General features: G+C 42.2%; 2 protein-coding genes across 4 annotated transcripts in view; both read left to right on the forward strand.

The window, feature by feature from the left end:
- Positions 1-18,885, forward strand: part of plch1 (phospholipase C, eta 1) — a 47,329-nt gene extending 28,444 nt beyond the window's left edge. For all 3 annotated transcript variants that reach the window (XM_048265379.1, XM_048265378.1, XM_048265380.1), the window contains 18 exons: positions 636-729; positions 1,205-1,408; positions 1,774-1,894; positions 3,348-3,519; positions 5,649-5,756; positions 7,567-7,728; positions 9,170-9,232; positions 9,429-9,526; positions 10,395-10,492; positions 10,685-10,864; positions 11,668-11,775; positions 12,165-12,289; positions 12,471-12,555; positions 12,808-12,954; positions 13,075-13,154; positions 13,330-13,389; positions 14,488-14,851; positions 15,681-18,885. In XM_048265379.1, the coding sequence (XP_048121336.1) occupies positions 636-729; positions 1,205-1,408; positions 1,774-1,894; positions 3,348-3,519; positions 5,649-5,756; positions 7,567-7,728; positions 9,170-9,232; positions 9,429-9,526; positions 10,395-10,492; positions 10,685-10,864; positions 11,668-11,775; positions 12,165-12,289; positions 12,471-12,555; positions 12,808-12,954; positions 13,075-13,154; positions 13,330-13,389; positions 14,488-14,851; positions 15,681-18,073 (4,662 nt within the window). In that variant the 3' untranslated portion in view covers positions 18,074-18,885. The remainder of the gene's footprint in view (positions 1-635; positions 730-1,204; positions 1,409-1,773; positions 1,895-3,347; positions 3,520-5,648; positions 5,757-7,566; positions 7,729-9,169; positions 9,233-9,428; positions 9,527-10,394; positions 10,493-10,684; positions 10,865-11,667; positions 11,776-12,164; positions 12,290-12,470; positions 12,556-12,807; positions 12,955-13,074; positions 13,155-13,329; positions 13,390-14,487; positions 14,852-15,680) is intronic.
- A 470-nt stretch (positions 18,886-19,355) lies between these two features.
- Positions 19,356-23,824, forward strand: LOC125308577 (extracellular calcium-sensing receptor). Its single transcript, XM_048265140.1, is given in 7 exon segments — positions 19,356-19,618; positions 20,642-20,918; positions 21,174-21,995; positions 22,141-22,246; positions 22,249-22,346; positions 22,449-22,572; positions 22,859-23,824. Coding segments are annotated over 7 exon segments (2,595 nt in total). The 3' UTR covers positions 23,764-23,824.
- The last annotated feature ends 226 nt before the right edge of the window (positions 23,825-24,050 follow it).

The following is a 24,050-nucleotide window of genomic DNA, read 5'->3' on the forward strand; positions in this document are numbered from 1 at the left end:
CCACTGACCCTAATCTTTATCTTTGAGGAATGTCCTACCGATATTTTTGGTTTTGGCTTAGTTCCTCCTTCCTATAATTTCAATAGAGTGATCTCACAGTCAGCTTCATGCCAGACTTGCAGTATTATAGTTGGGATTATCTTAAACCTCCCCCAGTGTCTGCCTTTTAACAAAGCCTTCTTTCCCATGTTTTCTACCTCCTTCCCCTTTTGTGCTCTTATCATCTGGCCTTATGCATGAATGCTCTTTGAGGCCCTCTTTGAGTTGAGTTCCCCCTCCCCTCCTCAACATGCGCTGCTCTGCTCTTTCGGCTGAATACACTCACAATTTTGAACTGGCCCTGAAATAAAAAAATAATTAAAAAAAAATAGATAGAATCACTACTGTCCAGCCAGGGGGCTCAACAGGACAATGCACTCGTCCAGCTACCAGTCCTGCTTGGACATCTGTGCATTTCAAGGATGTGGATAGAGAAGGCAGAGGACACGGGGGAAAGGCCCAAGCAGCCAGTGTGAAAGAGACAAAGAGAGAAACAGATAAAAAGATTGCACATGAGGCCGAGAGAAGACCTCTGAAGCGTTTTGACAGGAGCTCAATAAATAATGTCTGCATTGTCACTCTCCTCCGTCCTACAGATGCCAAATGTGACAGGGGACTACTGCCTGGACATCATTGATAAATTTGAAACCTTAGAGGAGAATAAGCAGAAAGGAATTTTAGGCATTGAAGGTGAGATCTGCCTGACTAAGTCTACCCTTTTTTTAACATGGCACCCTTTTTAAATGTGGGACCACTTGAGTTCCCCTAATTAGACAGTACCATTAAAACAAAGCAAAAGTTTAGTGTGTGTGTGTGTGTGTGTGTGTGTGTGTGTGTGTGTGTGTGTGTACGTGCATGCTGATCATACCACTAAGTGAGAATAAACCCTAGTCAGCTCATTTACGGTAATTCCACTGCACTTAAATCTTAAAATAGATTTCAGTATGCCCTCCCTCTGACTTCCAATCAGTTGTATAGCCCTGAGTGGTGCTCTAATGGATTTTATAGAACTTAATTGTATTATTGGATGATAGCTATCTTAATAACTGTATACATTTTTTATGATCTAGAGTATTAGAGTCCTGGTGTCAAGTTGGACTAGTGCCTTAATGCCCCCCCTCTCCCCCTCCCTTCTCTGCCTCTCTCTCTTTGCTTTATTCTGCAGGGTTCACCAACTTCATGCGTAGTCCAACATGTGACATTTTTAATCCCACACATCTGGAGGTGAACCAGGATATGGATCAGCCCCTGTGTAACTACTTCATCGCATCGTCCCACAACACCTACCTGACCGGAGACCAGCTCCTCTCCCACTCCAAGACGGACATGTACGCCTGGGTGTTGCAGGCCGGCTGCCGCTGTGTTGAGGGTAGGAGCACTGCTGCACATCGGCCCACTGGATCCAGTCACATTTTAGTCATCTTAACTGGCATAACTGTGTTCCAGTATTGCTAAAGCTATGGGGTGGATTTACAATAACACAAAATGTAAAAAATAAATATACAAATATTTGTGTATTGTGTAATATGAAATAGTGTACGTTGGTAAGAACAGAATAATCAACACACATGAGTAATCTATACACATACACATAATATTTATAAAAAAAATAAGCTAATAATAACAAAATAAAAGTTATTAATACATAAATAAAAGTAAAATGAAATACCAATTTTAGCCAATCCATGCACCCATCTGTGAGTATGAGTCAGTCTGTCCACCCCCTCTCTGCAGTGGACTGCTGGGATGGCCCAGATGGAGAGCCTATGGTGCAGCACGGCTATACGCTCACCTCTAAGATCACCTTCAAGTCTGTTGTAGAAACTATCAACAAGCATGCCTTCATCAACAATGAGTAAGTGTAGTTCTATTTTCCGCTTTATCTGTTTTTCTGCCAGTGTTGTAATGTAGTATTATTCTTTTGAAATGAATGCAACCAGGATGCCTGTACACACAAGGTCTGAATTTATGAATCATTACAAATTCTTTGCGCTAATATTGCTCTGCAGATTTTGTTGATCTGTTTTTGGTGAAATTGAAGTCTCTCTCGTGATAAATTGATGCATTTTTGGATACTGACTAGACAGTGTCCCAATACTAATAATCTGTCTAAATGAAATCACTAAAATGTGATGAGCCTAATTCACTAATGAGAATGTGCAGCATACAGATGCCCAGTAATTTCAAACATTTGATGGATGCCAACATTCTTCCTTTTTCGCATCACATTTTATCTCTTCACAGCCACCTGTTCTCACTAATAGCAGCTCATAATAGAGGAAAGGAGAGTGTAAATCACATGCAAATGACATAATTTGCCTTGGCTCTAGAGGGTGTGTGTGTGTGTGTGTGTGTGTGTGTGTGTGTGTGTGTGTGTGTGTGTGTGCGTGTGTGCCTGTGTGCGTGTGTGTGCGTGTGTGCACGCATACATACATGTGTATATGTATGTATGTGTCTGTATGTGGTGTGTGTGTGATGTGTGTGTGTGTGCGTGTGTGCACGCATACATACATGTGTATATGCATGTATGTGTCTGTATGTGGTGTGTGTGATGTGTGTGTGTGTGTCTGAGATTAGTGAGGGTTAAGGTGTCCTTCACCATGTACAGCGGTAAGCCCTGAGGGGCAGCCCCATCTTTTGGACAGGCTTGACATTTAGACTCTGTCGCTGTCTAGATGCCATTTCATTTCAGCATTCCTGTAAGGGACCAAAATATGTCATTTAATTTCTGAGCTCACACTGATGTGTCTCCCCCATAGGCATGTAGGTAAAAGGTAATGTAAAAAAAATGTGTTTCTTTTTAAATGTTTCATACAAAAGCCAGACAATATCAGGGTACTCAGGGTACTTTGAAATGTTTTTACTTAGTTGGCACGGTAAAGGAATTTAGTTTAATATCCTAATGTTGGGCCCAATCAGTATTACAAAACCTCAATGACTCTCTCTGATTACCATCCCATACCATGGAGACAAGTTCTCTTATGGTGTAAATCAGTAGTGAATAGTTTGTTGGATAAGTCTGATTGTGAAGTGCTAGCAGCAGAATTATATTGTGTGTTTATAAGTTCTATGTTCCCTGTCTCTATTGGATGTGTGCAGAAAAACTTGGTTTGACAAGATGGTGTTGATCGGTGACATATTTCTCCTTTGATGTGCAGACTGGCTCACTTTGAATATATGTAAATGACATAACTCTGAAAGGCTGATGCAAGCATATCTGCTGCATAACATTGTGTCACAATATGTCTAAAAAGTGGAATAGCTATGATATGTATATCCACACTGAGCAAACATGACCCTGTTGGCAGGTACCCGGTCATCCTGTCCATTGAGAACCACTGTAGTATCCAGCAGCAGAAGAAGATTGCCCAGCACCTGAGGGACATTTTTGGGGACAAGCTGGACGTGGAGGCGGCTCTGAGTAAAGACCCAAAGCAGTTGCCCAGCCCCAACAGCCTGAGGGGCAAGATCCTCATTAAGGTGCAGCGCCGCTTGGCACTTTATGGCTCTCTTCATCCCTTCGTCGATCGGTTGTTTCTCCTCTTGCGTCGCCCGTCTTCCTTTATCTCTCGACAGTTTCAGTGCTCACACTCTCGATTTTCATCCTTATCTAATCTCCCTTTATACTTAATCTCTACTTTCCTTGGCCCCTCCTCAGTTCTTTCCTCTGGGATCATGTCTTATCCCTTCTGTCTCTAGAGGTCAAATAATTTGCATCCAAGATATTCATCCCCTGAATCGTCAGAACAACACAGATACTTTGTCAAGTGTCATTCTTAAGTCTTTTGTAAGGAGCTGCAATTATTCCCATGTTTATATTCTTGGAGTAGTGGGGCTAAACAATGGAGAGCCCCTTTTTTCACAAGTGAAGAGACACACAAGAGAAATAGGAAATGTAGGTCTCTGTGTTAGTCATGGAAGACTGCAAGTGCGAATCAGAATTGGGAATGAGGACATGATGATAGCTTCTTGGCCAGTTGCCATTATACAGTATACTACACACACACACACACACACACACACACACACACACACACACACACACACACACACACAGAATGTGTGCAAGCAAATAGGCACACACGATTCTGTATGCACACAGATGGGCAGAAAAAAAACATAACAACATAAACAACAACAACATTCCTCAAGGCTTTTTTTCCTTCTCTGGCACAATAAGTAACACACTCTATTACATTCAATATGCACTCCCCCCACTGTCAAAAATAAGTAGCCGTCTTGTCTATGAATAGACATGGAGAGTAGACAGGCCACAGAAGGAAGAGATGGTCCTCTAAAGAACAGGCAAGTGGGTGGCTCTGCCACTGCAGAGGGAGGTAAGGACAGATGGTGCCAGCAGTCTGCCACTCCATGGGACTCTCTCCTAATGAGTGCATCTCAACCTCAGATGGAGCTGTCCCCAGACAACACACCATCACACGATGGGCTCCGATGGTGAGCGGTTGCAGATGGTTAAACTTGGCCTTCAGAGCAAAGTTTGTAGAAATGCAAAACCAGTCTTCTACTCCTCAAAAAGTTGGTCTCATAGCTATAGCTGACATAATAGTCATAATGATGATAAGTAGGCATCAGCTAGAGAAGACTATAGCTCACAGCCATCAGGCCTCTGAGGCTGATTGTGTTTGGGCCTGGCCATGCAGTACAGCCCCGATGTGCAGCATTCTACCAAGACTAGGCAGTAGAGTGCCCTCAACCTGTTGTCCAAAGAGGTCTTGATGCCTCAATATAGTGTTGAGAGTACTGCAAGGTAACTGGGTGCCATCCCCCAGTAAGATGTGAAACTGAAGTCCAAATTCTTTATGATTTTAAAAGACTCCAAGAGCTAGAGTACGGTAATGATGGGGGCTATGATAATGATGGTAGAGTTGGGAGCAGCAGTACAATAATGACGGTATCTGACTTAAACGGGCTTCCCTATCATAGTCATTTAAATGATCCCCTAGTTTTCAAATTCTCTGTCTTTATATTTCACTGTCAGACAGTCTGTTCATTAGTACACAATGGCAGCTGTTGCATCTATGTCCCATTTATACTGTATTAGGTAGCCTCCTAAATTAGGCTCATCAGACTCCCATCATAGGTACTGTAATGGCTTTTGTTAACTTGGTTTATGGCAGTCATTGATGGAAATTAAAGCATCAGGTGCTTCAGGAACGTTTTTTAATTGTTCCCAATAAGAAAGGGGAAAAAAGGTTGAAAAGACATAAAAGGGAGTTGGAAAATTGCAATATTTCACACCTACAAAAAGACCATGAATTTCCTCCTACACATGTAATGGATTATAATGCTGCTTTATGGAATTAGGCAATGGATGGGCAAAATGCATGTCTCTTACAGCGCCCTTGATCTTTTGCATGCATTTTGCAAAGTGGGAGAAGGACAAAGAGCAGAATGTCGAGGTTAATTCCTAAGACTCACCAGAATGCTCCCACAGATCATTGGTTTAAAATATAACACCTCCTAAGAGTAACGGATTCCTGACAGCAAATATGTATGCCTCCCTCAAAATAACAGGTTGTCTTGTTAAATGTTCTGTGAGGATCAAGGGGCATTCATGGTGGATCTTGTGGCTGTTGTGTTCTCTGCAGGGTAAGCGTCTGCCCACACACCTGTCAGAGGATGCGGAAGAGGGGGAGGTGTCAGATGAAGACAGCGCCGATGAGATTGAAGATGACTTCAAACTGAGAAACAGCACCGTAAGTGCTAAATCTGAACACTTCCACACACACACACACACACACACACACAGGTGACCATCGTCACACAGACGTGGGAAATGTCAGGATTGGTCAGATGAGAATAATTCTCCATCAAAAGTTTTGTTTCTCCTCGTTAGCCTCATACTCTCTGTAAAGCCTGACTCATTGTATTCATTTCTCTGTTTGTCCTCTCCCTCTCACTCTGACTTTTCTAACCCCCAATCACACTTTTCACCATTTTCTCTGATGGTACCAACCAGACCAGCTGTGGCAAACTAAGGGCAAACCGAGTTGACTGACGAGTGCCCAGCATGCCTTGCTGCTGTACAGAAATAGCCCATAATAGTTTAAATTGGCTGTCTCCCTACAAACAGTAGATGTTTGCACATTAGCTACAGGCCTTTATGATAATGGGAATCAACATGGGTAGATGAGATATCCATGGGCGGATTGGAAGAATGCTCTGGAAACCACTGTTCTTTCTTTGTGTTGTGGATTATATAATTATATGGAAGTGGATTATATAAACCAACAGGTTACTCAGTATTGAATTTGATTTAGTCCATTACAGTGTTCATTCCAACTCTACTTTTTCCCCCAGCGGGGTGCTTATGTGTTGGCACTGTGTGAAAGCAGCCTATCTACACAAATCCGCTCCTGCTCCTGCTGCATGTCCTTGCTTGGTGTGAAACTATGTTCAGAATTAGCATCCTCCAGCCTCATTTGCTGTGCTATCGTTATGATTGTTATGCTAATTGATCTTATTAAATGATACCTCGGCACATTGGGTCCTCCTACGATGCATCACTGGCTATTTACTTTTAGTGATGGCCACCGCAGTCTTAAAATGATTCTGTTTCAGGTCTGATTACGAAACGCTCTAGAGTTAGTAGTATTACACAGCAGGCATTGGTGACTGTAACACACAAACACTTTATCACAAACATTCATTACACCTCATTAAAAAACATTCATTACACCTCATTACAAACATTCATTTGGGTTAAAAATGTGTGCTTGATATGATGTTAAGTTCATGGAATAAGAATTGTATTCTTTTGCTTTGTTAAAGGTAATTAAGGTGTGAAGAATGACAATGTTCGTGGGGGAAAATAATTATATGGTTCAGTTTATACATTCATTTAAATGAAAAGATTTTAGTTTTTAGTTTTAGTTACAGTATGTTTGAAAACTAATTTATTAGCACATTATATTGTTTTACTATCTTTTTGTTTTGCTATAATTGCTATCTTTTTGTTTTACTATAATATATTATTATACAATACTATACTTTGCAAACATTGAATTTAGATTAATATTTGTCTTGTTAATCTTTAAAATGTTGTTCTTTCGCTGTGTCTCAAAATAATGAAATTAACATAGTGCCTCACTATACTTAGCAATGCAACACTAAGAACAATAGGGTTGTTATCAGATAACTAATATATCCTACACTAGATAACAGTTTACTGATTGCCATTACAATACATCTTAGGATGCCTACTCTCCATTATTTCAGCAAAAAGGAAAAAAATATTTCACGCTTGATGGATCCATTGTGAGAACCACCTCAGAGGTAGTCACTGACAGACCCCCGTGGCTAGAGAAGCTACTATGGCCCCAGCACTGTTCACATCAGTAATTTAATAAGGCTAGCAGGGAAAGTGAAGACGCATCTGGACTGTTGCCAGCCCTGCAATTGAAGCTCTGCTTTCCCAACTCATTGGCCTGAGGATAGATATTGTCCTTGTTTATTTCAAGTGTAACGAAATGGTACTAATCCGTGCCTTCCTCACTCTCATACCAGAGCAACAACCTAAGTCAACACCAGGTGGAATCCCACATCAGGAAGAAACTGGATTCTCTTCTGAAGGAGGCAAAGATCGGCGACAAGGAGGACACAGACAGCTTCTCCATCCGCGCCCTTCTGCGTGCCACTCACGAGGGACTCCACAGGAACCTCGGAAAGGTGAAGAGCTGCAACAACAACACACTAGGCACACACAGGCTGTGTCATACACACACACTAGGCACACACAGGCTGTGTCATACACACACACTAGGCACACACATACACAGCCTATTTTATAACCACGCAGTAGAAACTAGACTCTACCACCAACATTTTTGCAAGCACAATTTTGTTGCTTCAGCTCTGCCATGAAAAATGTTTCCTAGACAATGTAGTGCAATAAAGGACCAATGCCCATCTCTTCTCAGATTTAGTTGGACAAATGTCCTGTCCAATGTGTCATGTTTGTTAGATCCATTGAATAGAACTGAACTTGCATGGGCGGCCAGAAGGAAGCTCTACTGTGAGCTCCACAAATGCTCTGGAAAATGTAGCTTCTGCAAAAGCAATAAAACTAATTGCTATTGAAAAGCTATCTGCTTCAGAAAATAGCTACACTATCACCAAGCTACTGAAAAATGTAGTTAAGCTAGTAGCTTCGCTACAAGTAGTAAGCTACTGCCCATCACTGAAGGAGCTGACAATAAGGAAATACAGGAATCAGCATGGAGCATGCCCCCAACATATTTCCAAATGGAATTGCAGTATACATGTATGTACCTCAGTGAAGAGCATAATTCTCTTCTAATAAAGTCAATCATTACATTAGAACCATACACAATATGACAAGGAATATGAGACAAAAAGGTTGTTATACATACAATTATATCACAGCCTATTTCCCTCTACTTTCTGTGACTACTTTCTTATTGAAGACTGTCTGGATGCCTCTTTGAACTCCTGATTGTAGTCAAACACATCTAGAGCAGCATCTATTCATGTTTAATTTATTCTGCCTGTGTTGTACAAGCCCTATTGTTCATGTCTTCAGCTTCAAAGTTTCTTTAATGTTATGTGTGTTACACACCGAAGGTTCCGGTACTCACTCATACTCACACTGAAAGGCATCAAACAGAGAAAGAGAGAGAGAGAGAGAGAGAGAGAGAGGCAGACAGAGTGAAAAGGCCAGTGAGAAAGCCGGAGACAAAGTGGTGGACACATGTGGACTCCCCTGGGCTGGTTGGCATAGAAAAGTGAAAGCAGTGTGTTAGTGGCCTGTGGGATATCCAGGCTTTTACTCCCCAGCCTGTCCTCTGATTCCAGTGGCTGAGGGGACAAGTCCCTGCAGCTTCCTCTGTCAGAATGAAGAGGGACATCTCCTTTTGTCCCCTTCTGTCCACCCTATTCATGTAGACTACACTGAGTTATCCTCATATTCCTGCCACTCTAGTGTGGTCATTCAGTCCTCATGAAATTGCTTTGGATACCAAACTTCGGGGATAATAGCAGAGAATATTGTGTGGAGAAAATGAATTACACTGTAGTAAATTGTAATAATCTGCCTAGATTACAAATGTGTGATCTTTTGTTTATCCTCGCACTAATACTTTTAATCCAGAACTCCAAAGAAGGCTTGAAGAAATCCCATAGTCGGTCTTTCATCAGCGGCATCAAACCCAAGGTAAGCAAATGTACTGCTCTCTGCAGCAAAAAATAAAACATAAAACCCTTTTATTGTTTATGTTTTCCCCAGGCTGCGTTATAATCAATTATGCATAATGTGTGTGTACATAAAACACACAGGATGTCCTTTGCAAGTGTTGCTACAGTCATAGCTGTGTTATTTTGTGACATAAGCCTTGATTTTTATTCCTCAGAGGAATTCCAGGTCCAGACTGAAGTGTCAGAGTGTGGACACGGATGACGAAGGGAATCAGGACGTCTATGGGAGGGAGTTAGTGGGAATGCCCAACAGGTGATGAGAGTGATGACACAATCACAACAGAACAGCCAGTGGCACTTTACTGGAATATATTTTACAGTTGAACCCAAAATGATCACTTTTAAGTTTTGTCAAGCATATGAGGTCCGGAGAAACCAAACGTGAAACAGGCCAAATGACCACACTAATTCCCGAGCCACTGCCACCCCATCTGGTAAATACTGTAGTTTGACACGATGTGACATGACATCATGTGACTTTGGGGTTGGTCAGATCCAGTTAGACAGAGGGAACTCAAAAGCCGTATGTCCCTTTGTGTTAAAGAAGCAATGTAGATGAAGCTGAACGCATGAAGGGAAAGGACATGGCACACAGATGGACAATACTGTCTGTGATATGACCATCACTAATGGACTGCTTGGGTCCTATGGGATGCCATTAGAGTCAATGAGTCATTTTTATGTATTGAAAGTGTCAAGTGCAAGCTGTGCATGGTGAGTTTGTGTAATAAAATAACTACCAGAGTCCAGATCTGAGTCTTAGTAAATCAATTTCATTATTCCTCTGTGTTTTATCTGACCCCAATACTCCTACTACCTGTTCAGTGAATCAAATAACTGACTATATGAAAGCACCCACTTATACTTGAACTATGAACTACCAGGTTCAATACTGTTATCAAATAAACCAATGTATTAATGAATGAAACATTTTGCCTAGTGGGAGTATATTTCTCTATGACCATGGAGTATGTGCTCATCTGATTTATTACTGCCCATGTGCATTCATGTATGACTCTGTGTGTGTGTGCGTGTCTGTGTGTGTGTGCGTGTGCATGCGTGTGCGTGTGTGTGTGTGTGTGTGTGTGTGTGTGTGTGTGTGTGTGTGTTTCCTAATGTAGAGCTGGCCGGCGGCGGAAGACCATAAAGTTGAGCAGAGATCTGTCTAGTCTGGTGTTGCTCACCAACTCTCTGGCCGAACATGAAGATCTAGAAGAGGGTAGGACTCTAGAATACTGTAGAGTACTCCTGTTTACTCAAATGAATCTGTTGTCATTCAGATTGCAGTACAATTAATTATTACTATGTAAAGAACAACAAAACAAAGTCAAATGCAATTTTATTGAATTTTTTGTGAACTGCCAGTCTTTTATTTATTATTATTTTTTATGTCTGGTGCTGTGTGTGTCAGGTGGCACAGGGAATGTACTGTCCTTCAGTGAGACGAGGGCACAGCAGCTTGTCCACCACAGGGCAGGAGAGTTCCTCCGCTTCAACCAGCTGCAGCTCTCTCGCATCTACCCCTCGGCCTACCGCATCGACTCCAGCAACTTTAACCCACAGACCTACTGGAACGTGGGCTCCCAGCTAGGTGAGAGACTGACAGGTGGACACTGACAGAGGCAGACTTACACACACACACACACACACACACACACACACACACTTGTCAAATTACAGCATACATGTACACATACACAACGTGTAATTATCCTCCATTCATTTATTTATTTTGCTGCAAATGCTTAAATTGCACAAATGGGGTCTAGTCAACTTTCCATTATCATACTAACTGTAGACTGATGAATGTGGGTTCTCAATGACAGCTGCTGACCTACTGACCTTATCATAGTGTATCAATATGGGGTCCCCTCTGCATGGCCATATGCTCCCCCAGACACCATCTGGACTGTACTGTACCACCCTATACGCACACGCACAGCATCACCCAACCACACCACACACACATCAACTCCTATTGCAGTCACACTAATGAATGTGGCAAATGAAGACTGGTATGTAGTATGCACACACACATGCAACTACTGTAGATAGACACACACACACCCACACAGACACACACACACACACACACACACACACACACACACACTGTGTGAAAGAGATAAATGGACAGAGCTAGAGAACAGGCTGGTGATGTCCCATGAGGAGGAGGGGCTTATCTCTGTTTTCTTCTCTGCCATTCTGCCATGCCATTGTTTCTTGAGCTTAGTGCCCAGTGTGTTTCATTAGACACAAAGTCTACTGTTTGGCTTGGAAATAAAAATGTTTAAGTCCTTGCAAAGTTATGTGTCATGTATACGGAATATCTACATACATCAGTAAACCAGTAATGACATCCACATGGTGCATTTCTCTCCCTGTGGGCTTCAGTGGCTCTGAACTACCAGACAGAGGGTCGAATGATGCAGCTGAACCGCGCCAAGTTCATGGTGAACGGCGGTAGTGGCTATGTGCTGAAGCCTGAACCAATGTGCAAAGGTGAGTTTTCCACCAAATAAGATGTTTAGGAAAATATTATTATATTATATTAATGCTGTTAGTCACATTGCATGAAGTCTGATAAATGATGTATGCACTATGAAGAAACACAATTCCATAATAGTTACTCATTACTCATTAGATGTTTTGAAGGAATCACTTAAGGGGAAAGTCCACCACCTCCAGCTGTTCTATTTTTCATCATCTAATTGTAGATGTTTTAGATTCAAACTTTCACTGGGGGGACAAAAACTATGAAAATGCTGTATTGAGCTACTAAAAGAAATGGTAGAAAATAATGTAGTGAACAGTGTATTTGTGGAAATCTACTAAATAGGATTGAAATGAAGTTTGAAATAGACATCTGTGTCTCTCTTTCATTGTCCCAGGATCCTTCAATCCATTTTCTGATGACCCACTCCCAGCGTATCCCAAAAAGCAACTGCTACTTAAGGTCATTAGTGGACAACAGCTCCCCAAGCCACCTGACTCCATGCTGGGGGACCGGGGAGAGGTCAGTCTCCTTCAGCACCTTATCTTACATAGCCCTTCACTACCTCACAATGAGAACTACACCACACACAGAATAGAGCACATTATGCCACATGAGCATCTTTTGTCTCTGACTCCCTTTCCATCGATGCTCTTAGTTGACCTTTAGGATGTTCCTGCTATCATTCTGTCTGTCCTCTCAGATCATTGACCCTTTTGTGGAGGTGGAGATCATTGGTCTTCCAGTGGACTGCTGCAAAGAGCAGACACGTGTGGTGGATGATAATGGTAGGAGTGTGTGGAACCTTGTGTGTGTCTGTGGGTGCAGTAGATGCTGTTTCTGCCAGAGGGCATATGTGCTCTGACAGCTTTCATTATATACCAACATAAATTATATGTTTATGTAAATGCATGAAATAACACAATTCATAAATCATTACATGAGATGATATTTGTATTGTGTAGATTATTATTGTTGTTGGTGTTGTATCCTGTTGTGCGCGTCACCGGATCAGTGAGTAACCATTGGTTGTTTTGAAGGGTTTAACCCAGTGTGGGAGGAGACCCTGTCCTTTACTCTGCACATGCCAGAAATGGCACTGGTACGGTTTCTTGTTTGGGACCACGACCCAATTGGACGAGACTTTGTCGGTCAGAGAACCGTAGCATTCAGCAGCCTTATGCCAGGTAATTGGTCAGTTAAATTAGTCAGCTATATCATTGCTAGCAATAAAAAAAATCATTCATTTATTCATGTCTTATTTTAGAACACAATCTGTCCTTCTGATTTTGGTTTTGTTCTGGTAGGTTACAGACATGTTTACCTGGAGGGCCTTACAGAGGCATCCATCTTTGTTCACGTCACAGTGCATGATGTCTATGGAAAGGTAAGAGTGACCTCAGGACTCAAACTCTTGTTTTACCAGCTAGCTAAGTTGTTACGTTATCCTTTTTGTTTCTGAGTAAATAATGACACTGTACACTTCCAATGAATAGCCAGGACTTCTTTCAAATGGTCTAAAGATATGTAAATGGTTAAGTATCATCCTGTTTACTTTCCAGTGGAGTCCCCTAGTCCTCAACCCCAGCTATACAATAATGCACTTTCTAGGAGCTAATAAGGTATTCTGGGTGTTCAGTGTATTGCATGACACCGCATGATCTGTTGTATGTACTGGACATTGCTATGTTGTGCATGTGTACAGTTTACATGTGTTGTGAGCATAGCCTGTTGGGAGTGTTTTATCTAATTCTACGGTCTTCAGTACATTTAAATATATCCACATTGAAGGTGTAACAGGTGTAATTGTCTATAAATTATTCATATTTTTTTGTATCTGTGAAAAATACCTTTTGCAGTCCGATACAGGCCAAAAAGACTACTCAGATTATGAATGATCTTTCACTGTATTTGAATTTGACAACCATAGCATCTAGTTAATTTACAGATACCTAATAGATAACTGTCTGGACTGGTTTGTTTAAATTAACAAAATTAAACTAATTTTAATGTAATATTACTGATTTAAATATAAATATCTACATCCAAACTACCACAAAACATATCATATCATGTCACAATAATGTAAATATCACCTTCCCACTCCTCCCACTTCCATCTCTTGGCTGGCATTTAAAGCTAAAAAACAAATCTCTCTTAGGTCACAGAATTTTATTTCCTTAATGTATTTCCTTTATATATTTACACTTCTCAATATCCAACCCAAAAAGACAGATGCATAATTCTACAGTATTTCTACACTGATGTTTGTTAACACTGTGTATTTGTCATTCACAAATGTGTGAGCATCGTGATGTAAATGTTGATATGAGGCAGCATTTCCAGGCTGATCCAGTTTACACTGTACTGTAGCCTTACAAGTTGATGGTGCTGCCATCTCTTGGCAGTTTGTGATATGGCACAGGTTCCAAGATGAGATGAATCAGACTCATCACTTAGGAATGTCTAGCTGTTTGCACTGGTTGTTTGTACAGCAATTTACTAAATCACTGTTTAGTCATTGCTGTACCAGATCTTGTGATTTATGTTAGGCATGTTCTGTGTGGATTATCTGTTATGCTTTTTTTATATCTTGACTGGTTATTGTTATCAGTATGCAGTGGTCATTTGAAGATGCCCATTTCTTGTCCAGCCCTTTTACATAATTATGATTTAATTTAATTTGATTTTATCTGTACTTCTGTGTGTAATTCCTGCAGAATCGTCAGCTGAAAGGTATCAGAGGCCTGTTTAATAGGGGTACAACAAAGACATTGGTGGACACCGGACTGCCCGTGCGAAAACGTTCCCTTAGCGATCACCTCCTGCGGCGCACAGCAAGTGCCCCTGCCAAGGGCCGAAGGAAGACCAAAATGACTCTGTCTGAAGTGACAGAGGAAAGGAAGTACAGCACCGGCGAAGCCTTGCAAGCACAGGAAGTGGCAGTGGGCCGTCGGAGCAGTCCTCGCGCTGCTCTACAGCACAGGCCGGTCTCCATGCCCCTAGAGAGGCTACTGCAGGGCCAGCTAAATCTGACGTCCCCAGACCAGGAGAGGCCTGATCCAATCACAGACACCCTCATTGGTGAGTCACACTCCATACACACATTCTGCCCAGACGCCATAGAAGATAAAAAACCGAGTGTGTCTGGCTTTATTTGGTCATTTATGGTTCCCTGAAGCAACTTTGCAAAGAATGGTGTTATCTTATCGGAGACTTAATGGTAGTGAGTTCAGTCCAGTATGACAGTTGGCTGAGATGCCTATTCATATCAGGGAATCTTTTTCCAATTAAGGATCAACACGTTTACACACAAAATAACTCATGCTGAAAAGCTTTAGTTTAGCTTTTGGATGAGTTTGAGTGTACATTTAAGATATTCAAAAGTATTCTGATTATTTTTCATCTCTTCTCCTATTTTAGTCACAGTATGTATGTGTTACCCTCCCCTGTGAGAGAGACACTGATAGGTTTACAATTTTCTTTCTTAACACCTTAACTTGCTTTTGTCTTGTTCTGTCTCTACTGTTGTGCTTCTCTGTAGTAGAAAACTGACTAGGATACCCTGGCAGGTAAACCAAAAGCCTTACTAAGGTTGTCTCATCCAAAACATTCCAATATTACATCATTCCACGGATGTAATTTTTATTTCTAAAAAGAAATACAAAACATATCTTTCTCTCCAAAGATGCCATCTGGTCACATCTTTCAAAATCTGTGTTTTATGAATTCGATGTTCTTTCTGCACCTACAAAATTTCATTCTCAAATCCCTCCACTCACAGTCTGACTTGGTGGTACATCACATCTGTCTTTGTGTTGGGGTTGGCTTGTGTCAGCGTTGGTGTTCCATCCCTCATGAGATTCTGTTGCCATCGCTGACATTATCCTTTTCTCTGCAATGTCTTCCACAGATTTGGTGCACTTTGAACGCCCCAGATCCAACTCAGTTGATCTCCTCATTGAAACCACACCATCACACAACTCTGATTCCACTGCAGTTGGCAAGATCCTAGGACCAGACGAAATGAGCAATACTGCATATCTGGTCATTGGAGATGGACAGAGAAATGTAGATGATCCCAACACAGACCCTTCAGTGGACTGTGTCACTCATCAGAGCAATGCCGAGGAAGTGCCAATTCCATGTGGCTCTTCACCTGTCCCAGGAAGCAGCTCAGCCTCCCAAATAGAACCAGACTGCCCAGAAAATGTGTCTTTTAGCCCAGTGAATCACAAACCTTCTCTTTCTTCGCCTTCACCTCTTGCAGTGGACCAGTATGACCAGCAAAGTCAGCTTTCTTTTCAGGACAGTACCATCTCAAGGCTTATTGATGCTGTTTCCTTAGGCAATGAGTATGACACTTGTGGATCTATATCAGCCTTGATTGGTCAGTTTGAACTCACAATGGAACATGGGACCCCTAAGACAGAATCAGGACAATCAATCTATTGCCCCCCTCTCTTCAATGTAACCCCAAATATACAGAAAATATCCCACAACCATAATAAAGGCAACACTCTCGAAAGCACAGACACTTTACGTAGCCCTCTCAAAGCTATCCCAAGCTCACAAAAACATGCTTCCCCTAAGAAAGTCAGCCAGGACACTATTAGTCCATATAAAGTTCCATTCTATTCAGAACCTTTACTTCTCTCAAGTCCAGAGACCACAGAACCTGCAGTATACACTATTATTGATGAAGAGGTGCTGACTCCTGTTTCTGTAAGTAACCAGTTCATTGGTGTGGAGAAGACCTTCCAAGAGAACTTACATGATAGAATAGATTCTTTCCCTACTAAACAGAAAGTCAATGGAGATCTCGAGGACAGTGAATCCTGGGTGCAAGACAGAGAGGATGGCCAAAGAGGCCTGTACCCCACCCTCAGATCAGTCCATACCTGGAAAGCAAATGGCTACACCACCTCTGCCACTGCCAGTCCAAACTCTGACCACTTCCTTTTATGTCAGGACTCCGCAAGTAGTAGTTTAATGGAGGTAGAACTCAATGTAGATGAAGATCCTCCAGAAACTACACATTTATTCCCAAGACGTGGTTATAATTGGAATGGCCACAGCCTTACTAATACCATTTCTGCTGATGTACACAGTGCCCATTATGCTTCCCCCCTGCATGACAGACCCTCAAATGGGCCCTCAACTCTTTACAAACCCACCCTCCAGCCCCTTCCCTTACACAGATCTTCTGGTCAGCCCTCCCAGTTCACCCAACCACAAGGTTCTTCTGCTCTTTGCCAAGATCGCTACCCAATCAGCAGCGCAAGGACTGACTCCAACTACCACATTACCACTGATAGGACTTTCTCTAGAGGGTATCAGCAGGCCTCTTATGGGGGATACACGACTAATGGGAGACATGGAATGTCACAGGAAAGAGATGATGAGAGCTCCAGTCCCTTTCATAATAGAAATTCAGATGATCTGCCTGAGCCCCAGAGACACAACTCCACCATGGGCAGGGATTTGTATTCACCTATCTCAGACTGTGATATTCCTTACAATTACACAGACAATGACTTTGCTTCAACCAAATATTCTCAGCACACCCAGGACCAAGCCCCCCTCCGCACAGAGCCCAGTTTAGCTCCACCACGGGTCACTAAAGCCCCAAGCCCATGCAAGTCCAAGAGTCTGGGAGACCTGACATCTGAGGATATCTCCTGCAACTTCCAAAGCAAGTACAAAGTCATCAGCCGCAGCTTTATCACGCCGTCCCAAAACAGCAGGAGGATGGGCGGTCTGAACCAGCGGCCTCAATCTGCGGACCCCTTGACGGAGCAACTACGCAAGCTGGTGACCTTGGAGCAAGAAGAGCGCCACCAGCCATCACTCCCCTATCCGATCGCGCCCAAGCCCTTGCCAACATCCTTGCCCACTCTTCACCCTTGCCCTGCCAGCTCAGCAGAGTTTGCGGACGATCTGGAGGATCCACCACCTCTTCTCAACCGCCGGCTCTCCTCTCGAAGTCAGAGCCGAGTGCGGCACATCGCCAGCCGCGCCCGCGAGAAGCAGGAGGCGCTGAAGTCCCGGCCGGCTGCCAACAGCAACCAAGTAGTGCTGCGACACAAGTCACCCGGCGCACAAAATCCAGGGCCTAACAGGCACTCCACTGGCTCCTATATTGCGGGATATCTGGAGCAACTGGAGGACCGAGGTCTGCCTGAGGGGGCCTGTACCACTCTCCGGTACAGTTACGGCGATCACTTCTACACAGATAACTCGGCACTGACCACTGATTCCTGTCTTCCCTCAGAACCCGAGGTCTACTTCCTGCTCAGACTATGATTTTCCTCATATGTGATTTTAAGTATATGCCCACTCAACCTCCTGCTCATGCTCTCAACGAGGGTTGTCAGCTGTTCATTAAGACAGCATGGTGTAAATATACCTGTTTTTATGTGTGAAAAGTCCTGTCCTTTTGGCCTACAAGTTGTTTGTTGTGACCTTACTCAGATTAACTGCTTTGATTTTGAGTCAAAGGTGATATGATGAGCAGTATGGTCCTTGTCCTTTGATCTTTCTCGTTGTGCTCTGAAAATGTGTATGTGCATAATTATAAATTTGGCTCCTATTTTAATAGAGCTGTACAGTCTTCCTATGTCTTTTGTTCTGTTTGTATATACAAATGTTGAGTTTTTATTTAAAGCACCATGAAGTCTTCTTTGTTTTAATTACAATGTTGACTATGTTAGTAACGCATGTTATCAGTGAACTTGTCAAGCATGACTATGCACCGACTTTTAGATGTTTTCATGCTTTTGCACAGATTAAATTTTTTAACATACTGGATGCAATACATACTGTAGACATGCTTGCTCTCTTTTAGTCATGAGTTCAATAATGGCAACAAAGGAATACAACATATTCTTAAACTAATTTAAACTTTTATTTTTCTAATTGCTTTGATACCAAAAGCAAAAACCAACCTTGTGTGACTTGTATTTGTTACTTTTAAAAAGAAAACATTGGTTTCAAGCTAGACTAACATATTTTTGGTGTAGAAGTACTGGTATCGGAATCTAATGTTTGTATTCGCACCTAATGGGAAACTGAGCATTTTCCTACCAATGCAATAAAATCCTGAAAAATTGATGAAATGATGGGAATTATTGTCATTCATATTGGATCATGTTTTCCCTCCTCCATCCTCTTCTATACTACTTAATTACTGTGACAGGCAGAAATGTTGATTTCTCTTTCAGAATTGTCTCGGTCAGCACATCAGTTATTCTAGCTTCTTTGCTCACCTCTTCCTCTTATTGTTTCAAAGGCCTCTGTAAGCAGATGCGAACACCAAATGTGTTTACTTCAGTCATTAACTGCCCAATCTATGTAATCAAATCATTACCTGTCCCCAGGCAGCATCAGTCAACTGTACATTCATCACTAATTGTTGGGCAATTATTGCTAACAGTTTGTCTCTTGAGAGAAAAACTCTTTGCTCTGCAATCCTTGTTTTTCTCATGTCCTCTAAGGACTGTGTGGTCTGAACAAATACCCATGCTTCCAGTGCTCTCACACACTGAAGGGGAGGCTGGCAGTGAGTCAGGTCAGGAGAGCTTCACCCATGCCCAGCTCTTCTTCAGCCCTTTTGCTGCAGGCGTCTGCCACACTGCTGCTTCTGTGGTGGCAGTGGCCAGAGCCAGTGATGGCTGAGGTGGCAGAGAAGGAGCAGAGCTGTTTGCGTTGGAATCAACCGGAAGGAATTGACGACCGTGGCCTCTCTCAGAATGGAGATGTGGTCATTGGAGGGCTTTTTGTTGTGCATAACCAACCACCTACTCCAGACCTAAGCTTTATCAGGACACCTAGTCTCAAACCTTGCTTCGGGTGAGTGTCACACTCTTAAAAACACAAATTTTCTTAATCCATGTTTTTCCTCCCCTCGTTGAGAAGATATGCATATTGCATCAGATTTGTCTCAGGCTGTGAAGGGTAAACAACCCTTAAAATCAATTTAAAAATGTGTGATGAAACTACTTGATGTTTGAACATCAAGTAGTTTCACAGTGTCAACAACAACCTTATGTTGTGTTTACCCCTCTTTTCCAGACATCACAGGGCTGCACCCTGTTACTGAACCTGTAATTATGTGTGTAATGTAAAGTGATCTAAGTTTATGGCCTCTGTAAATGCTCTCTTGTTTTACTCATGGGTTGAGTATGTTTATGGTACTTATAAAATACTCAGCTGCTCTCTGTCCCCCATATTAAATAAGTTGTCTTACTGCTTTACAAGGGAAGATATCAGAAATGTTTATAAGAGAACCATCCTGGTATTTTGCCATCTTGTCTTGATAATCTTGATACCACATCTGATGAAGGGAGAGGGCAGTCACTCCTGGCCTGGCCTCAAAATCTAAATGCCACATCCTGACCTGTAGTCAGTCACATACTGTCAGTTTTTGCAATCTGAATTCTAAAAATTTGAATTCTTATTTAATTTTAAATTGTGCTTGTTGAATGATATATTATTCAGTAAAGTAGTTATTATGAATTAATCTTAACTTAAGTCTTAAGTCTTTAATGTCAGTGTCACAATATATTCACATTTGTAACAAATCCAACAATAGCTAATTGTAAACAACAGAACATCCGGGTCTGTGTTTATTAATCAAAAGTGAATTAAGTTGATGTTCACATTGTGGAATAATATTTTTTGTACATTTATTGTAGGATATCCCAGTATATTTCATTAGGAAATCCACAAAACCTCTAGGAAAGGGTTTAACTGATTTAAGGGTTTAACTGATTTTGTGATGTGGGCATAAGTAACTAGTTTGGACTGTGAAGCAGCATACAGTACATGTGGCAACCTTTAAAAAGGTCCTAACTATTGTGTCTAATATATCAGTTTCCAGAAGCAACCTTACCGTTGGGCCCATGCTTTGGTATTTGCTGTTGAGGAGATAAACAGGAACCCCTACCTCCTCCCAGGAGTGCGGCTGGGTTATCAAATCTTAGATAACTGTAGCCGTTACCCCTGGACATTAAGAGCAGCAATGTCTTTGATCAGCGGAGGGAATCATTCATGTAAGTCTACTGGACCTGTGCGTGTTATTATAGGGGATGCATCTTCTACTCAAACTATCATGCTGTCCAGAACCCTCAGCCCTCTGCAGGTGCCACTGGTGAGTCTCATAGAACTCATATAGAATAGTCTCATATAGAATATTCATAGGGTTAAAAAAACTTTTATGACCTTTTATTGAAGTCATGCAATCAAAATAATATGCTGTGAATGGAACATGATCTATGATTTATAATATTTTATTTATGATGCTGATGTTTATGATTGGCTATTTACAATCTTTCACACTCCAAACTCATTAACTTCTGATGTTTGATTCACTCATTTTACTTGATTTAAAACCTTTACTTCACAGATCAGCTATCAAGCCAGCTGTGCCTGTCTGAGTAATAGACGAGAGTTCCCCAACGTTTTCCGCACAATTCCCAGTGATGTTTATCAGGCTCGCACCATGGCCTACCTTGCTGAGCATTATGGGTGGACTTGGGTGGGAGCTGTGGTTGTGAATAACGACTATGGACTACTGGCAGTGCAAGCCTTCCGAGAGAGGGCACAGGGCACTGGGACATGCCTGGCTTTTTTTGAGACGTTAAACCGCGAGACCTTGGCCCAGGACGTGGATCGGGCAGCAACTACTGTGCAGATGTCTTCAGCACGGGTGGTGCTGGTGTTTGCCTGGTACACAGATGTGGAGGCGCTGCTGCTGGAGCTTGCCCGCAGGAACGTGACCGGTAGACAGTTCCTGGCCAGTGAGGCCTGGAGCACCAGCTCATACCTACTCAATAACCCTGCCCTGAGAACTATTGGGAATGGAGTCCTGGGAGTGGCCATTAGGAGTGCACCCATCCCAGGACTAGAGGCACACTTGCGTAAGCTTCATCCCTCCCAACACCCTGGAGACGCCCTTCTGAGAGACCTTTGGAGGGAGGAGTTTGGTTGTGACCCTGACAGTGAGTCTGGTCCTGACTCCTTACCACCCTGTAGTGGGACAGAGAGTCTGGAAGGGGTGCAAAGCACCTTCACAGATACAACTTATCTTCGGGTGACTTATAATGTATATCTGGCTGTGTATGCTGCTGCACATGCCTTCCACTCTCTACTGTCGTGCAGTCCAATACACACAGAGATGAACACTAGCCAGCAGTGCTCCAACGACTACAATATCAGTGCGGCTGAGGTGAATATTGATTCTCTCTGAAAGTGACACCCTATGATATTATTCATGTAGTTATCAAAGCTAGAGCTATATGTAAAACAATATTTTTTACAGTTATTGTTGGAGGTGTGGACAGGCCTTTACAGTCAGCATGTGCTTTTTTAAGGTTTTGCAACACCTCAGTCAAGTGAATTTCACCACTCAGCTCTGGGAGAATTTTGTCTTCCATGGTGGGGACATCCCAGCTGTCTATGACCTTGTGAACTGGCAGGAGGCCCCAACGGAGTGCTGAAGTACATCACAGTTGGGCGTGTGGAGGGATCCAAGCTGCATCTGGAAGAGTCAGCCATCTGGTGGGCAACTGGATCCCAAGTAATAACATTTTAAGCTATGCCTTACTTTATACTGTTATGCATAATAAACTCATTTATATAACTACATTTCAGTCATTTCATACTCTACTGTTTTGACAAGGTGCCAGTCTCTGTATGCAGCGAGTCCTGTCCTTCAGGAACTCGAAAAGCGAGACGGAAGGGAGAGCCAATCTGCTGCTTTGACTGCCTTCCCTGTGCAGACGGAGAGATCAGCAACACAACTGGTGACTTTTGTACCTGTTGAGTGTTGACACACCGTGAGAGTAATATGCCTATAATGTTGTCAATAGAAACACTGAAACACTTCCACCTGCTTGTTTATTGGATTTGTTGGATTGAAAGTAAGATGAATAATTAGATTTGTGCAGTGATATAAGCAGTTCAAGGATGACAGAGCTTTTTTGCCAAACAGATATAAATAATTTGTAGTGTGATGACTGGCATGATTATTTGGAATTGTCAATATATTACCATGAAAAAGTAACGCATTGTCTTGTTTGCATCCTTAAGATTCTCTGACTTGTGATCGATGCCCTCTGGAGTTCTGGTCCAACGATCAGAAGAACATGTGTGTTCCTCTCACTGTGGAGTTTCTCTCTTTCACTGACGCCATGGGCATCACTCTCACAACTGTTGCTGTGTCAGGTGCTGTGATGACAGCAGCTGTAGCTGTTGTGTTTCTGTACAACAGACACACACCCATTGTGAAGGCCAACAACTCTGAGCTCAGCTTCATGCTCCTGATGTCACTCAAGCTGTGCTTCCTGTGTTCTTTGTTGTTCATGGGTCAGCCAACAGAGTGGTCATGTCGCATTCAACAAGCAGCTTTTGGGATCAGTTTTGTCTTGTGCATCTCCTGCATCTTGGTAAAGACTATAGTGGTCCTGGCTGTCTTTCGGTCAGCAAGACCTGGGTCTGATTCTGTGATGAAATGGTTTGGACCAGGTCAACAAAGAGGCAGTGTTTTTCTCTTTACCTGTGTGCAAGTGGTTATATGTGCTGCATGGCTATCTTTGAAACCTCCTCAGCCTCACCGTAACATTGGGCTTAAAATCATACTAGAATGTACAGTAGGATCAGTGGCAGGGTTTGCAACATTACTTGGCTACATTGGTCTGCTGGCAGCCATTTGTTTTTTGTTGGCATTTTTTGCTAGGAAGCTTCCAGATAATTTCAATGAGGCCAAGTTCATAACCTTCAGCATGGTCATTTTTTGCGCCGTGTGGATTGCTTTTGTTCCTGCCTATGTGAGCTCACCAGGGAAGTATGCCATTGCCGTGGAGATCTTTGCAATTCTGGCATCCGGTTTTGGCCTTCTTCTTTGCATATTTGTCCCAAAGTGCTTCATAATCTTACTCAGGCCAGAGAAAAATACAAAGAAATTTCTAATGGGAAAGACACAGACTCAACAATAAAATATTGAAAACCTCAGTCCTCTTGTAGCAACGGGCAAGAGGCCAATATTTACAAAATAAAAGGCGAGAATTTAGCTTCATTCAACTTAAAATTAAAAATGTTATATTAAAACAGAGTCCAGTCAATCACTATATATGTGCACGTGTTAACATTATTCAGAATGTAATTTCTTATTGTTCATAAATAAAAAGATTATACTTGAAAAAGTACCATTTTGATGATAGAGGGTGCATGTGACGTCAGAGGCAGATTGTGTGTGGAAACATTTCAGTCTCATAAATGTTTT

This window comes from Alosa alosa, chromosome 15, assembly GCF_017589495.1.
Source record: "Alosa alosa isolate M-15738 ecotype Scorff River chromosome 15, AALO_Geno_1.1, whole genome shotgun sequence".
NCBI lineage: Eukaryota > Metazoa > Chordata > Actinopteri > Clupeiformes > Clupeidae > Alosa > Alosa alosa.